Source organism: Molothrus aeneus, chromosome 3 (genome assembly GCF_037042795.1).
Source record: "Molothrus aeneus isolate 106 chromosome 3, BPBGC_Maene_1.0, whole genome shotgun sequence".
NCBI lineage: Eukaryota > Metazoa > Chordata > Aves > Passeriformes > Icteridae > Molothrus > Molothrus aeneus.
This window is the reverse complement of record NC_089648.1, coordinates 4,646,245-4,661,083: the sequence shown is the minus strand read 5'-3', so window position 1 is coordinate 4,661,083 and position 14,839 is coordinate 4,646,245. Positions and strand designations below refer to the sequence as shown.

Below are 14,839 nucleotides of genomic sequence, written 5' to 3'. Positions count from 1 at the left end.
GCACTCAGGAGATTTTATTTTTTTAAAGAAACACTTTCTTACACATTCAAGCCAGGTGGTTTCCTTAGGCTTTGTTGGGAAGAGGGGTAAGAAAGGAGAAAATGAATCTGGGATAAACAACTTGCTCAGAAAATGACTGATTAATTGAGAACAGATTTTAAGTCACGTGTTTAAATTAGCAAACAAGGTGTAGGGCCAGCCAGTGCAAACTGGATTTATGGGCTTATAAATAATTGAACCAGTTTGGTGAAAGTTGCCTGTGGTGACTTCAGCCCTGATTTCATGCAAAGGAGATGGGATTTATCATAATCTTGTAAGAATGTGTTGTTTAGAAGCCATGTGTTTTTCCTCCACATCTTCAGGCCTGGGAAAGACTGGAAAAAGCTGAACATGAAAGAGAACTGGCACTGCGAAATGAGCTCATCAGACAAGAGAAACTGGAACAACTTGCACGGAGATTCGATCGCAAGGCAGCTATGAGAGAAACTTGGCTGAGTGAAAATCAACGTCTCGTTTCTCAGGTGCTGCTCTCAGAAATTGTCTGGGTGACTAAAATGGTTCCCATGAGTAATTACAGGATGCAGTTCTTGCAAGGAGAACATTTTTTTCCCTGTGTCTCATATTTTACTACATTAATATAGGTGTATATTTATTTATTGTGTTTAGTTACTCTATATGTGTATATACTGTACATCCTCTCTTTTATACATTTGGTATTCCCTTCCTTGAACCTACCAGACTGTGGTCAGGAGAATTTGATGAGGAAATAACTACCCACAGTCAATATTTTCTTTATCTGAATATTTTGGTGAGTTCAGTGAAATTAACCTAGGAGTTAATTTTATTGTTTAATATTAGAAATGATAGTATTAGATCAGCCCCAGACTAATCCTGATGGCCATGTGATTCTTCCCCCAAGGGCAGTGAAAAATATCTCTGATTTTATCAGTGGTCCTTTATTATCAGCGGCATCTCTTATTTTATTTAAAGAAGACTCTTGGGAGCATTTTGAGGTCCTGGATTTGCTAACAAGCGTGTTTTGCCAAGTCAGAACTGACAGCAGAGGTTGAGCAGTGAGACTTTAGTCCTCAGCAGCCATTCCTGAAGAAGTTCCTCTGTCTTTGCAGGACAATTTTGGCTTTGACCTCCCAGCAGTGGAGGCTGCCACGAAGAAGCACGAGGCCATCGAGACGGACATCGCGGCGTACGAGGAGCGCGTTCAGGCCGTGGTGGCCGTGGCGAAGGAGCTCGAGACCGAAAACTACCACGACATCAAACGCATCACTGCAAGGAAGGACAATGTTATCCGCCTGTGGGAGTATCTCCTGGAGCTGCTCCGGGCACGGAGACAGCGCCTGGAGATGAACCTCGGGCTGCAGAAGATTTTCCAGGAAATGCTGTACATTATGGACTGGATGGATGAGATGAAGGTGGGTGGAAGTCCTTTGAGAATGCAGGCCAAATATTGCTCAGAGGTGTACGTGTCCCTTTCTGTCAAGTTTTAAGATTCATTCTGCCCCTCTGGTTTAGTAAAGAGACTCAGAAGATCCACATTCAAGAGCAGTGAACAAATTCCTTATGATTAGTTAACAATAAAGATTAAAACCACATTAAGGAAAAAGAACAAGTTCACTCCTATAAAAAGCTACTTTCCAGCTTCATGTTTGTCTCATAGAGCCCACAAGTTTTGGTCACAGTGCTTGGGTAAAGATGACAGATTTGGTAAAAGGGAATTAAATAATCTCTCTCCATCATGATTTACATGGGGAGCAAGTCACCTCTTCACCTCTCTGCTTTAAAAAGCTTGAATTTCTTCCTGTCTGTTCTCCTGGGATCCGGGAAGGGAAAGGACCACAAGTTGTGCATCAGCCAGCAGAACTTGGAAGCTGTTGGAGGAAAGAAACAGCTCGGCAGGAGTCCACAGCACCTTTGGCTGAGTGCTGCTCCTTGGCCCTGCTGAGCTAACTCAGCCTCTCAGCATCCTAGACTGCAAATTCATTAAAGACCAGTCAAGTTCTTCATGGTTGCCAGTGATTTCAAAACTGCTGGCTCAAATTTGTATCAGCCATGTCTCTACATTTGAAATTTCTGTCATTATGGGCTTGGAGTTCCTCTGACCTAAGGTACCAACAGATAACAGTGCCTGGAGTCCCAAAGAAGCAAACAGCTTATGGCCTGTTTTACTTGTCTTCCTCATTTTGTTCAGGTGCTTTTACTGTCCCAAGACTATGGCAAGCATTTGTTGGGAGTTGAAGACCTGCTGCAGAAACACGCTCTGGTGGAAGCTGACATTGCTATTCAGGCTGAGAGAGTGAGAGGGGTCAATGCCTCTGCTCAGAAGTTTGCCACCGATGGAGAAGGTAACCAGCACCCAACATACCCCTTTTGTCTTAATTACCTATGAGGTTATCTGTGAGACTCATTAGTTCTGCAAGATAGGTTAACTAAATTCCCCACCATAATGAGAGAATCCAGCTCCATTTGTTCCCTCTGTACTCTGCATTTCAGTGATTCATTTGTCCAGGAGCCTGCTCAGGAATTGAGTGTGGCATTGTGCCTTGCATGAGATGTCACACTGCTCACCAGCAGCTGCTGTGACTTTGTAGAGGTCGCCTCAGTTCCCCATGCTGTGTTCCTAATGCAAACATTTTCACAGACTGTTGGACCCAGTCTGATGGTGTCCTGATTTATCCTAAAAGGAAGCAATTCCCTAGAGCCCAGCGCTGCTAACAGAGTAAATGGCGTCCATTTTGTGCAGTTGTGCATAAATCTGAACTCAGTGAATTTTGTCTCATTGGAAACAGTCACGAATATCTTTCCTTTTGGGTTTTTTTTTGTCTTTTGGAGAGAATAGTATTTTCTGGTCTGTGTTATTGTGTGGTGGAGCTTGAACACTTCCCCCTCACTTTCCTTAGACTAACCATGGATTATTTCATGTAAACCTTGTAGCTGGCACGCGTAGGAATTCAGACCTCTGTGAATTCAGAGGAATTCACAGCTCCCCCCCAGCTGTGGGGATGGGAGTGAGCTAGCCCAGGTGGTAACCCACGTTCTCTGTCCCAGCAGGTTACAAGCCCTGTGACCCACAGGTGATCCGGGACCGCGTGGCTCACATGGAGTTCTGCTACCAGGAGCTCTGCCAGCTCGCGGCCGAGCGCCGCGCGCGCCTCGAGGAGTCCCGGCGCCTCTGGAAATTCTTCTGGGAAATGGCTGAAGAGGAGGGCTGGATCAGGGAGAAGGAGCAGATCCTGTCATCTGATGACTACGGGAAGGACCTAACCAGTGTCGTCCGACTCTTGAGTAAACACAAGGCGTTTGAGGATGAGATGAGCGGCCGCAGCGGCCACTTTCAGCAGGCGATAAAAGAAGGTGAAGACATGATCGCGGAAGAGCATTTTGGGTCTGAGAAGATCAGAGAAAGAATTAAGGATATCCGGGAGCAGTGGGCTAACCTGGAGCAGTTATCTGCCATTAGGAAGAAGCGGCTGGAGGAAGCCTCTCTCCTTCACCAGTTCCAGGCTGATGCTGACGATATTGATGCGTGGATGTTGGACATCCTCAAGATTGTCTCCAGCAATGATGTTGGCCATGATGAATATTCCACTCAGTCCTTGGTCAAGAAGCACAAAGATGTGGCTGAAGAGATTGCGAGCTACCGGCCGACCATCGACTCTCTTCACGAGCAGGCCAAGGCCCTGCCGCAGGAGCACGCGGAGTCTCCGGATGTGCAAGGCAGGTTGTCCGGAATCGAGGAGAGATACAAAGAGGTTGCTGAGCTGACCCGGCTGCGTAAACAGGCCCTGCAGGATACCCTTGCTCTCTATAAGATGTTCAGCGAGGCAGATGCTTGTGAGCTTTGGATCGACGAAAAGGAGAAGTGGCTGAATAATATGCAGATTCCAGAGAAGCTTGAGGACCTGGAAGTGATCCAGCACAGGTGAGAATGCCTTTACCAGGAAGTTTGGGGAATACTGGGTGGAAGTGTTTTACCCCAGCTACCTTTCCCAGCTTGCCTGTGGCTCAGATTCTCTAATGCCAGGGGGATCTTGTGTTTGTTTGTTTTCCCCCCACTCCAGGTTTGAAAGCTTGGAGCCAGAAATGAACAACCAGGCATCCCGTGTGGCCGTGGTGAACCAGATTGCCAGGCAGCTGATGCACAGTGGCCACCCTGGGGAGAAGATCAAAGCACAGCAAGATAAACTCAACACAAGGTAAGTGAAAGCCTCGTGCTCAGGAACATCACACCAGCTGGAACAAGTATGGTGGGGTCATTTGATTTTCTTAAGTAGGCTTTTTAAAGATATTCTGATGCTGTTACCTGAAGTATCTTTAAGGCTTCAAAAGGAAAGAGTTGTGCCTTTCAAATACTTGATTATCAGGTAGAGTTTTGCTCTTGACTTAAACAGGCCCTGAGTGTGTCAGTACCTTGATTTGAGAGATGGAAATTGACTGTAATAATTACTATGATAAAAAAGAAATCAATATAGTTTTGTGTAAACTCCTGCATTTTTTAGCTTCAGAATGAACCAAGGGAGTGTGAAAAGTTGGTGTAACTGCCAATTTTTCTCTTGAGGAAAAATTATATTCAGAGTGCTGGTACTTGTCACATTCTAATACAGACCATATCTGGGTTAATGATTGTTTTGCTAGAAATACTGATGGTGTGGGAAGGACTGAGGAAACCCTGAGTAGCTGGGTTTACCAAGCTGCTGAGAGCAGCTGCTCACTCAGCAATGCTGCCACATCCTTTTCCCACAAATCTCAATTTCTCTGCTCTCCTCTCCTCACACATTTCAGGTGGAGCCAGTTCAGAGAACTGGTAGATAGGAAGAAGGATGCTCTGCTCTCTGCTCTGAGTATCCAGAACTACCATCTTGAATGTAATGAAACCAAATCCTGGATCAGGGAAAAGACCAAAGTGATTGAGTCCACACAAGACCTGGGTAACGACCTGGCTGGAGTGATGGCCTTGCAGAGGAAGCTGACGGGCATGGAACGGGACCTGGTGGCCATCGAAGCCAAGCTCAGTGACCTGCAGAAGGAGGCAGAGAAGCTGGAATCAGAGCATCCTGACCAGGCACAAGCCATCCTTTCACGCCTTGCAGAGATCAACGACGTGTGGGAAGAAATGAAGACCACCCTGAAGAACCGGGAAGAGTCCCTGGGAGAGGCCAGCAAGCTGCAGCAGTTCCTGAGAGATCTGGATGACTTCCAGTCCTGGCTCTCCAGAACACAGACTGCAATTGCCTCCGAAGACATGCCCAACACCCTGACAGAGGCTGAGAAGCTGCTCACTCAGCACGAGAATATCAAGAATGAAATCAACAACTATGAGGAAGATTATCAGAAGATGAGGGACATGGGTGAGATGGTGACACAAGGACAAACTGATGCTCAGTACATGTTCCTGCGCCAGCGCCTGCAGGCTTTGGACACCGGATGGAATGAGCTTCACAAAATGTGGGAGAACAGGCAAAATCTCCTTTCCCAGTCTCATGCCTACCAGCTGTTCCTCAGAGACACCAAGCAAGCAGAAGCTTTCCTTAATAACCAGGCAAGTGGTCAAGATATACCTGACTTCATTTCTACAGCTTGGCACTGTGTACTTCAAGCAATTAACAGACCAAATCTATTGGCAGGAGAGCCACAAGCAGACAAATTGTCCTTTTCTTACTGTATTTTACTTCAAACTGTTCTTGGGAGGTGTCTGCTGTTGGAACAGCAGCATAGCCTGAGTGTAACAGTTTTCTCTCTGATTTCTTTAATCCCAGGAGTATGTTCTGGCGCACACAGAGATGCCAACCACCTTGGAAGGAGCAGAAGCTGCTATTAAAAAGCAGGAGGATTTCATGACCACCATGGATGCCAATGAAGAAAAGATCAATGCAGTTGTGGAGACAGGCAGGAGGCTCGTTAGTGATGGGAACATTAACTCTGATAAAATCCAGGAGAAAGTGGACTCAATTGATGACAGGTAAGGGCAGAATGATGGTACAATGTAGCTGTTCCTCCTTCAATTCTGTTCTCTGAGAGATTCCCTTTTATCAGGATTCAAAGGCAAAGTAACAGCTTAGAAAATGTCTGTTCCAGACTGTTTTCTTTGTCTCATGGAAAAATAGGAACTGTCATGTTTCAAGAATGCACCAGGCTCATCTTAGTTAAACAATAACTTTCCCACTTTCTAGAGGCTTGGTAGGTAATGAGCTCCCTACCCAGAATTTGGTTGTTTGAGTGTTGCCTTGTAATTCTTGGAGTATGAGCAGACTTGATGCTCTGGTGGGAGCTGCAGCAGTTGGCTGTGTCTGGTTCCACCAGTCTCAGTTTCCTTTGCTGCCCCTGAGCTTGTGTAATTACAATAACTTATTCTTGTCCTTCCTCTGGAGAAGGAATGTGGCTCTTCAAGGGTGTAATTGGCATTACATGCACCCCACCCACTCGACTTTGATCACCTCTTCCAGCTTGTCTGGCCCTTCTGGGATCAGATTAGGAAGCACTGGTACAAGTGTGTCTTTCATCCCAGAACAAGTGCTTTGCTTTCTCTCTCTGGCTGTGGCATGGATGCTGTAGAACATTAAAAGTTTCTTTTTCTTTGAAACCCAAATGTTCAGTTTTGATGGCTGTTGTTCTTTCTGCTTTTGGTTTGGATAACAGTGGAGTCTTTCAAGGCACTGTGAGTGTCAGAGCACAGCAGTGAGCTGTGAAATGTCACTGATGACCTTCCCATCAGACTTCCATCCCCCCACAGCTGGTAAGCTCAGGTTCTCCTGGTGCCTTCATCTCCAAGGAGAAACTGAACTGAAGTAGTTCAGAAAATGTTGTACGTTTCCTGTTTGGGCAGAGATGTCCCACTGTGTGTGCACCCACTTCAGCCATGCTTCATGGCTTCAGGAAAGGCAGCTCTTGCTGTTCCCAGAGTTTGCTGAGGGCCTCTGACAGCTGAACCCCCAGGCTACCCCACATTCTCTCTCTCTCACCAGCTTAGCTCTAGATCCCAGAGAAAATCTGCAAAGGCCAGGAAGAGGAGTTTATAAGAAAACAATCAAGGGGGCAACTAGGACTGTGATTTTCCTTATTTACCCTCTCTAAGGGCCCTCTACTCTAAGTTTTCCCATCCACTTAGGAAAGCAGGAGAGCTTGATCCCAGCCTTCTGGTCAGGTGTCCTCTTTCTGCAGCTTTTGGAATGAAAGGAAAGCATCCAAGGATATCATAGCAAATGGGCAGCTGCATCTTGCAGTCTGAAGTGGCTGGGGTGAGACACAGCTTCAGCCCATGTCCTGGTGGCTGTCACCCTAGTGCAGCTGCTCCTCTGTGCCCCGTTGTCCCTGCTGTCCTGCCTGGGGGACGTGTGCTGGAGCTCCTGCTGGAACTGAGCATTTCCTCAATTCCAGAGCTATTTATGCCGAGCGCTGCAAAAACCATCCGGAGCTGCTGTCCAGGAAATCCGTGTGGCTGCTCCCCGGCTCTGGGGGGCTGATAAGCCTCCAGAACAAAGCCCTGGGGCTGTCTGCACTGGGAGGGGTAGCAAAGGAAGCCTCTTTGCTTGCACAAAAAGTGGCTCTCCCAGCCGAGCTCCACCTGGATGTCTGACAAAGGACCAAAACAAACAAGCACAAATATGTGCAGTGGCTCCGTACTTCCCATAAGGAGCTCTTTGTAGTTTCTGGTATTGTTCAGAGTGGGTTTTGCAGTGGTGCTTTTGAGCTGTTCCTGAGGAGACCCCATTGGCCCTGCCCTGGGATGGTTCCCATCTCAATAGGGATGGCACAAGAGGAAGGAAAGTGCAATAGGAAAGGAACACTTGAGCACAACTTTTTAGTGCAGTTCACAAGCAAGAATGAATGAGCATAAGGACATGCAGTAAGGGTAAGGGAAGGAGAAGATGGGTTTACATCAAGCTATCACCAACTAGCTTTTCCAGCTGGGAAAGAAGCTGTTCTCCCTGTGCAGCTGTCCCTGCTTGGGTGACTTCTGCTGCTCTGAAGCATTTTCTCCTCCATTTTCTCTCGGAAGAGTGTTGGGGAACTGCCCCTCTCCATGTGCCTGCTCGTGCCTCTGATTCTGCAAGGGAGATTTAGCCTAAGGACAGTGGCACAAGTTGTGATCTGAGCCTGTTTTACATCAACTTTTGTATTTGTGCAACTTTCTGCTCAACAGAGAACAGAAGTAAGTTTTGTTCTTGCCCATTCAGAGGGGAGAGTGCCTTGTTTGCTGGAGCAATGAAAGAAGCTAAAACTGCCTTTCATATATCTCAGGATTCCTAGCAGGCAGCTGCATTCACACCATGTGTAAGATTTATTATTTCTGCACAGGCTTTGAAACCCACAGGCTTACAGTTAAACCACAAGTGGTTTTGTCAGTTTTCAGCACTGTCAGCATTCTCAGGGGCCTCTGGGAGTCAACCTGGGGACACCGGGCAAATTCTGGATTAATTTGTGTCAGACACCTCTTTGTGCTGAACAGATCTTACACTTATAGAGTAATTCCTGTGTGTGATACAGAACTCAAAGCCATTCTAAATAACTGGAGTCTGCAGAGCAAACTATTCTTCCACAAGCTGTTCTAGCAAATTAGTAAGAAGCAGTCATTGACAACCTTAAGTGTGAATTCTTTAAAAGAATTTAGGGATATCTGAACAAGGAGTTATTGATATTTAGGTAAAGCTAGTCTGGAGCAGGAGAACAGACTAAATAACCTCTTAAAATCCTTTATTCCCATTAAAAAGTCAGTGATGAAAACACAGGAACTCCTGTCTGTTCCAGCAGTGCCCATCCTCAAAATGCTCACTCCAGGTCACCTTGAACAAAACACCCTTGTACAGTTACATAGCTCTAAGCACCAAAGATCATATTTGTTATGATATGGCATCATCTGTTTGATGTCCCTGCATGGTTTCCTGCAAAGTCCTTCTAGTCAGTATTTCCAACACTCCATGTGAGATATTTTTATTAGTTTTTTAAAATTTGGATTTTTTCAACATAAGAACTTCTGTACTTAAATCTATTCAAGCACCATGAAAGTTCTCCTTTAAACTTCCCAACTCATGTCCTCTCCAGAATACATGAGTCTGTAATGTAATCTAACCTTAAATCTCTGAAATCAGCCTGATAAAATCACCCAAGCAGTTCTTTGCTTCATTTCAACAACCTGAGTAATGCAGTGTGTTTGCCCAGGCATATAAAAGCCAGCCAAGAAAGAGTGGAGTCAAACCCAGGGATGTTTGCCTCATTAGAGAGGTTTTTCCTAAGGCACAGTTTGTGTCTTTTCCTTTGTGTTCCTCTGTCAAAACTTCAGCCTCACCTGGGCTTGGACTCCAGGCTGTTGCTTTGATGGTTCCACGTGTCTTCCTTGCCGTGCAATCCATAAATCATTTTCTTGACTGCACCTATAGAGATGCTGCTTGCCTGGTTGATTCAAGGCAGCTGTTGAGGCCAAAGAGAAGCAAATTGTAGTCCTCTAAAGGGTTTTCTCCTATTCCTCTGCCTACAGACCTTTTGCTCTTATAGAAAATGTGTCTCCAAGTATTCCTTGTGTTTCTGAAGTCACTAAATTGGTGCCAGAGAGCTTGCTGTGGTAACTTACTGCAGATCAGGAAAAGTGGTGTCATAATCCAGTTGTCATCAGCATGTGATTTATGGTCTTCTGGAGTATCATGAGTCTCTGGAGATCTCCACTAACATGGATTTATTTAGCTTTTGCCAGCATGTGCTGAGCTCATCTTATAAATTGCCACCCTTTAAAATAATTTCCAACTCTCAATCCATATTTCTCTTATTACAAATGGCAGCAATATTTCACTTTAAACCCCTGCACAGTGCAATAGGAATAAGCCTAGCACAATGAGCAGTAAATAAAAATTGTCTTCTTTACTCTGTCTCTTCCTTGTTAATTGCCTCATAAATAATGAAAGGATGGAAGGACAGGGATAACTACTCCAAATTAAGCATTTTTAAAAACATGCCCAGAGGTACCTTGGGAATCAGCCCCATTCCATTTGAAGGACCCACCACAACCTTTGGGACTGCCAGCGTGACTCATCCTTCAAGGGGCAAACAGGGGTGAATCAAATTAGGGCTTCTGGATTAACCTTTCCTTCTCTTCTGGCTGCTCTTAAACACTCTGAAAAATATGTTCCAAGTGCTTCCATAAAGCTTCTGTGTGCAGAACCACCCATGGATGCTGCACATAGGTAAACACAGCCTTGGGAAGGTTCTGTGGCCCAGCTCAGCTTTGTGCAGGACAAGGAGGTGCTGAAGGTGTTTTACCAAGAGCATTCCAGCAGGTGCACCCTGCAAGGGCCACACAACTTCATCTTACTGTGCAATTTGCCGTTTTCTTGTGTGTTTTGGCAAACAGCCTGAACTCTCCTGTGGGCTTAAAATGAGTGGCCAAATTCTGTCCATAGCATGTTGTGAAACCCTGCTGACTTCAGAATGTTCTGTGTGTATTTAACAGGTCACAAAAACAAGGAGATGTGGAACTTCAGTGAGCCCATTAAATAACACACTCCAAAATGTCCTTTGAAAGGCAGCAAAGGACACACACCACAAACTTCCCAGCACCTGTAGTCCAAAGAGGCTCCAGAACCCAACAGTGACAGTTTTCATGAAATGCCTATTTCATTTCCTTTTTCTGTTGTTTTTTTTTCTGACCAGACATAGGAAGAACCGTGAAGCAGCCAGTGAACTTTTGATGAGACTGAAAGATAACAGGGATCTCCAAAAGTTTCTTCAGGATTGCCAAGAGGTAAATCATGGCCTTTCACTTTTATTGCTGAAAGCTGCATCCTGCAGAAGAGCATTCTCACTCCATATTTTATGAGGGCTGGAATGCTCAGTCATCCAGCAGTATTTAGTGTGGAGTAAACATAAAAAAACCTCTGACCATACCACTGCAAAAAGTAATGTTTGTTTTTTCTTTTCTCATGAACCAGATTTTCTTTTGTCATATAAACTAAAGACATAGAAAACTGTCAAAAGCAGTGAAGATTTTCTGCTGTGATAGAAATGATAAACATGTGGAATGCAGTGGGATTAGCAGTGTACTTACTAAGAGTTTTGTCTGCAGCTGTACAGATGGATGTGGCCTGATGCAGGCGATTTCAAGGGATTTCTAGCAAACATTAGTGAGAAGAATAGGAGGTTAAGAATAAAAAAGGGGCAAGATTAAGCTGTGTCATTTATGTGTGATTTACCTGATAGTTTACATGTGTTTAAAACTGTTAAGTACTATAACATTTGAAAAAAGAAATTATTTCCAGATTTTCTAATCACTTACATGGACTGTTTACACTGAAGACAACATTTTAAAGTTTAGAATACTCTTGTTCCTAGCACAAGGAATTAATCAAGTAATTTTCAGGTTATTTCATGGAGTACTGGCAGATAATAAAGAGCTTTGCCTGTGAGGTTTTGATCAGAAACTGGGGAAGTGATATTTGCTGCTTGGTTGCCTGGATTCAATGTTTTCCAGCATTGCATAAGCTGTCCATGAGCTTGCCTTCAATTGCTTCTTCCTTGGTAGTTAAAACATGACAGATTAGCAAAAAATCTGCTGTTATTAGCAGCAGCTTCTTCCTTCCTCTGTGACAGCTCTGGTTCAAAGATCCCCTGGCTCTCAGGGCTCTCCTGGCCTCAGTGGCAGTGTGGGTGTGTTCCCTAGGATCTGGTTATTCCCCCTATATCACTGGAAGAAAAAGGAAAGCATAAAAGCTCTAGTGTTGGCTGCCTGAATGCCTTTCCTCTCCCTTGTTTCTCTCCAGCCACTAAAACAAGGATGTCTCGACTGCACAGTTCAAAGACAAACTTACAATTATCCAAATGTCAGGGATTTCTCCAATTCTCTTTGAGAGGAATTAACTTTGGTCATAATTGAAGGGCTGTTTCCTGAGAAAACTTAAAATTTACATCAGTGTGGGACCTGCTGACACCTCCTTTGGGCTGGAGGGTTTGAGGTGAAGCAACACTGTCCTGTGGGGTGGAAGGGAGCCAAGGCAACACCTCCCCCTTGGCTTTTTCCTTAGCACTGTCTGTGAAGCTAGGAATTGTTAGGGAGCAGCTTTAAGCCAGTCCCCATTTCAGCCAGCAATGATCCCTTGGCCTGCTGCTGCCTTAGGGACAGTTTCCCATCTGTCTGTAACCTGAGGAAAGGCAGAGTGTTTTCTGCAGCCCCTCCCTTCCCAGGGCAGCCACATTGTCACTGTCACCCCTCACTGAGGTGTTTGAGAGTGTGGCCTCCTGCCCCTCACTCTTCCTGCAGAGCTGGGGAGGAGTGTGGCACTCCAGAGCAGTGGGATGATGCTACTTACAGCAGACCAGCAGTGATAACCCCCCCTCTGGGGTCACAGGTGGGGGAAAACAGCAGATCTTGTTGTAGTGAGGAGTCAGAAACACTGTCACAGGTTAGTCCTGGGGTGCTGCTTTTCCAGCTGTTTCTTGCACTCATCAAGATGAATGTGTAAAATAAACTTGCCAAGTGAATGAAACAGTGACAGCAGAAAATTCTGACTGGAGGAGATGTGATAAATGTTGCCATTTAGTTTTCTTTGACTTCCTGCTCTTTCTCAGCTCACCTTCAAGGGAAGAGTTTACAGCTGACCTTCCCTGTGAGTGCTTGGAAGCCCCAGCACTGTCTGGGCTCATTTCTCCAGGGCCCTGGTGAAAGCTCTTGGCAGACTCTGCACTCTGAAGTTTCTGTCCCAGAGTGTGCTGGCAGGATTTGCCATGTGAGCCTCCCTGCAGGATGGGCTGGCAGCTTGGCTCCTGGCACAGTCTGGAAGTGCAGCAGCACTCAGCCTTTCCCCTTGCCTTGCTGCTGCCCCAGGCTCACAAGGATTTGTCTCTGCACTTCCCTTCCTTCCTGCAGGCTTGGCAATGCAGAGTGGCAGCCAAGAGCAGGACCAGGGTCTTGTGTATAGGTGCAAAGGATGGAGGAAGCCTCACCCTCTCCTGGCCTTAACAACTTCTGGAGAAATAAATACTCCAACTGTGCTTTTGAGGCAATTTAGGGAACTGTATTATTTTCTGAAAATCTACTTTTACGCTCAAGGTACTGATTTTTAGTGCCTGTAGTGGTTTCAAAACCCAGATTTTAGCAGTGAGTCCTTAAATATTTTATCTGCATTTCTGTGCTCTGAGGGGTTTATCCCAGCAGGCCCTGGCTGTGAACCACATGCTGTCCCTGTCTTGCCTTCCTCCAGCTGGTCACAGGAATGATCCAGCCTCCCCTTGGGAAGCACTTCTAAATCCCCAGAAGCCTTAATGCTGTGGCTGAGTAAAAGCAAACAGTGAAAGCCAAGCAGTGCAATTTGCAGAGCAGAGCAGCTGTCTCCTCCCCAGAAAGGCAAGAGTAAAACCACTAATTCTGGGTTATATCTTAATCTCCATGTAGACTTTGACTGTTCAGCAGCACAGTAGCCTGTTCTAATGCAACCTTGTACCTACAGAGCTCTTCACTAACATGAGCAATTTTCTGGTTAGACTTGAATGGAAGATCCAATGAGGAGTTTCTCTGATTGCTCTGATAAGTTTTCCCTTCTTGGGGAGATTTAAGGAACAATTGAAGTTTTGAGGGGCAGTTGAAAAGAGGCTCATGAATGATAAATGGAATTTGTTGCCCTGTGTCCTGAGCACATATCAAAAGCCTCTGTTCCTCTCCTTTCTGGGCTGCTTGCTCACCCGAGTGCTGTTCTAGAAACCAAGCTGAGATTTGTTTTGACATTTTCCGCTCTAAATATGCAGAAAATGGACCTTTTCAAATTCTGTAAACATTCCTGTGAATGTGGTTTTTATCCACACCTCAGGGATAGATGAGGCAGTCAGACTCACCCTGGGAGGAAATGCAATGTTGGCTGCTAGGATCATTTTCACATTCCATTTGCACTTGGCAAATCAACTGTCTCTTAAAGTATTGGTTTTCTCTAGTGGTGATATGGAAATTGTCCCCAGTGCCTTTGTACTTGCTGAAAATCAGACAGAAAACAATCTTGGATTTTATATAATGGGAAAAGGAAAGTCTCCAGTACCAAAACACTCCTGGAGACTGGATAAATAAACAAATTACTTATGTAAACCTATACAGAGAAAAGATTGAGGGGAAAAGGTACAAATGTGATGTGAATTAATGGTACAAAACCATCTGTGAGAACCTCCACAAAACCATCTGACCAATAAGTAGTACACATGTCCCTGTTTCTCTTGCTATTGAACCTGTGTGTTTGATTCTGCTTATCACAGAGGTGATTCCTATCTGCTTGAATCAAGGGTTATTTATGTATTGGAGATGGATGTTAGAATTGAATTGTTAAGGAGGCAGGTCCTTGGCTGAACCCTGAGTAAATCCCTGAGTGACAGCAGTCTCTGAATTCACACAACTCTTCTGTAGAGGCATCTCTTTATCCTTGATCTGGAGGCATTTTGCAGTATTTCACACCAGGAATGTTTCCTCACACCCCCATGTATTTTCCTTCCCAGCTCTCCCTCTGGATCAATGAGAAGATGCTCACAGCCCAGGATATGTCCTATGATGAGGCGAGGAACCTGCACAGCAAGTGGCTGAAGCATCAGGCATTCATGGCAGAGCTTGCATCCAACAAAGAGTGGCTGGAGAAGATTGAAAAGGTAGGTAAAGAACATCCAAAAATGCCCTTATCTTTGTCCAGGGTGGTTGTGCACAGACATGGGATCTGTTCCTCTGCAGAACTGGTCCTTAAATCACCCTACAGCTGAGATTTCTGGTGCATTGTGTCTCCATCCAACCCATTTTATTCTTCATTGATGTTAAAAGTCTTTTATCCAAGACATTCACTCAGACATTGGCTAAGGTGCCAATTTAGTTTTGTCT

The 14,839-nt window shown here is 45.2% G+C and overlaps 1 protein-coding gene across 3 annotated transcripts in view; it reads left to right on the top strand.

Moving 5' to 3' along the window:
• SPTBN1 (spectrin beta, non-erythrocytic 1) overlaps positions 1–14,839 on the top strand; it is a 116,243-nt gene that overhangs the window by 79,688 nt on the left and 21,716 nt on the right. For all 3 annotated transcript variants that reach the window (XM_066546068.1, XM_066546070.1, XM_066546069.1), the window contains exons 11-19: positions 363–521; positions 1,128–1,430; positions 2,207–2,360; positions 3,067–3,937; positions 4,077–4,211; positions 4,798–5,554; positions 5,772–5,974; positions 10,654–10,744; positions 14,470–14,616. In XM_066546068.1, coding sequence (XP_066402165.1) covers positions 363–521; positions 1,128–1,430; positions 2,207–2,360; positions 3,067–3,937; positions 4,077–4,211; positions 4,798–5,554; positions 5,772–5,974; positions 10,654–10,744; positions 14,470–14,616 — 2,820 coding nt within the window. The remainder of the gene's footprint in view (positions 1–362; positions 522–1,127; positions 1,431–2,206; positions 2,361–3,066; positions 3,938–4,076; positions 4,212–4,797; positions 5,555–5,771; positions 5,975–10,653; positions 10,745–14,469; positions 14,617–14,839) is intronic.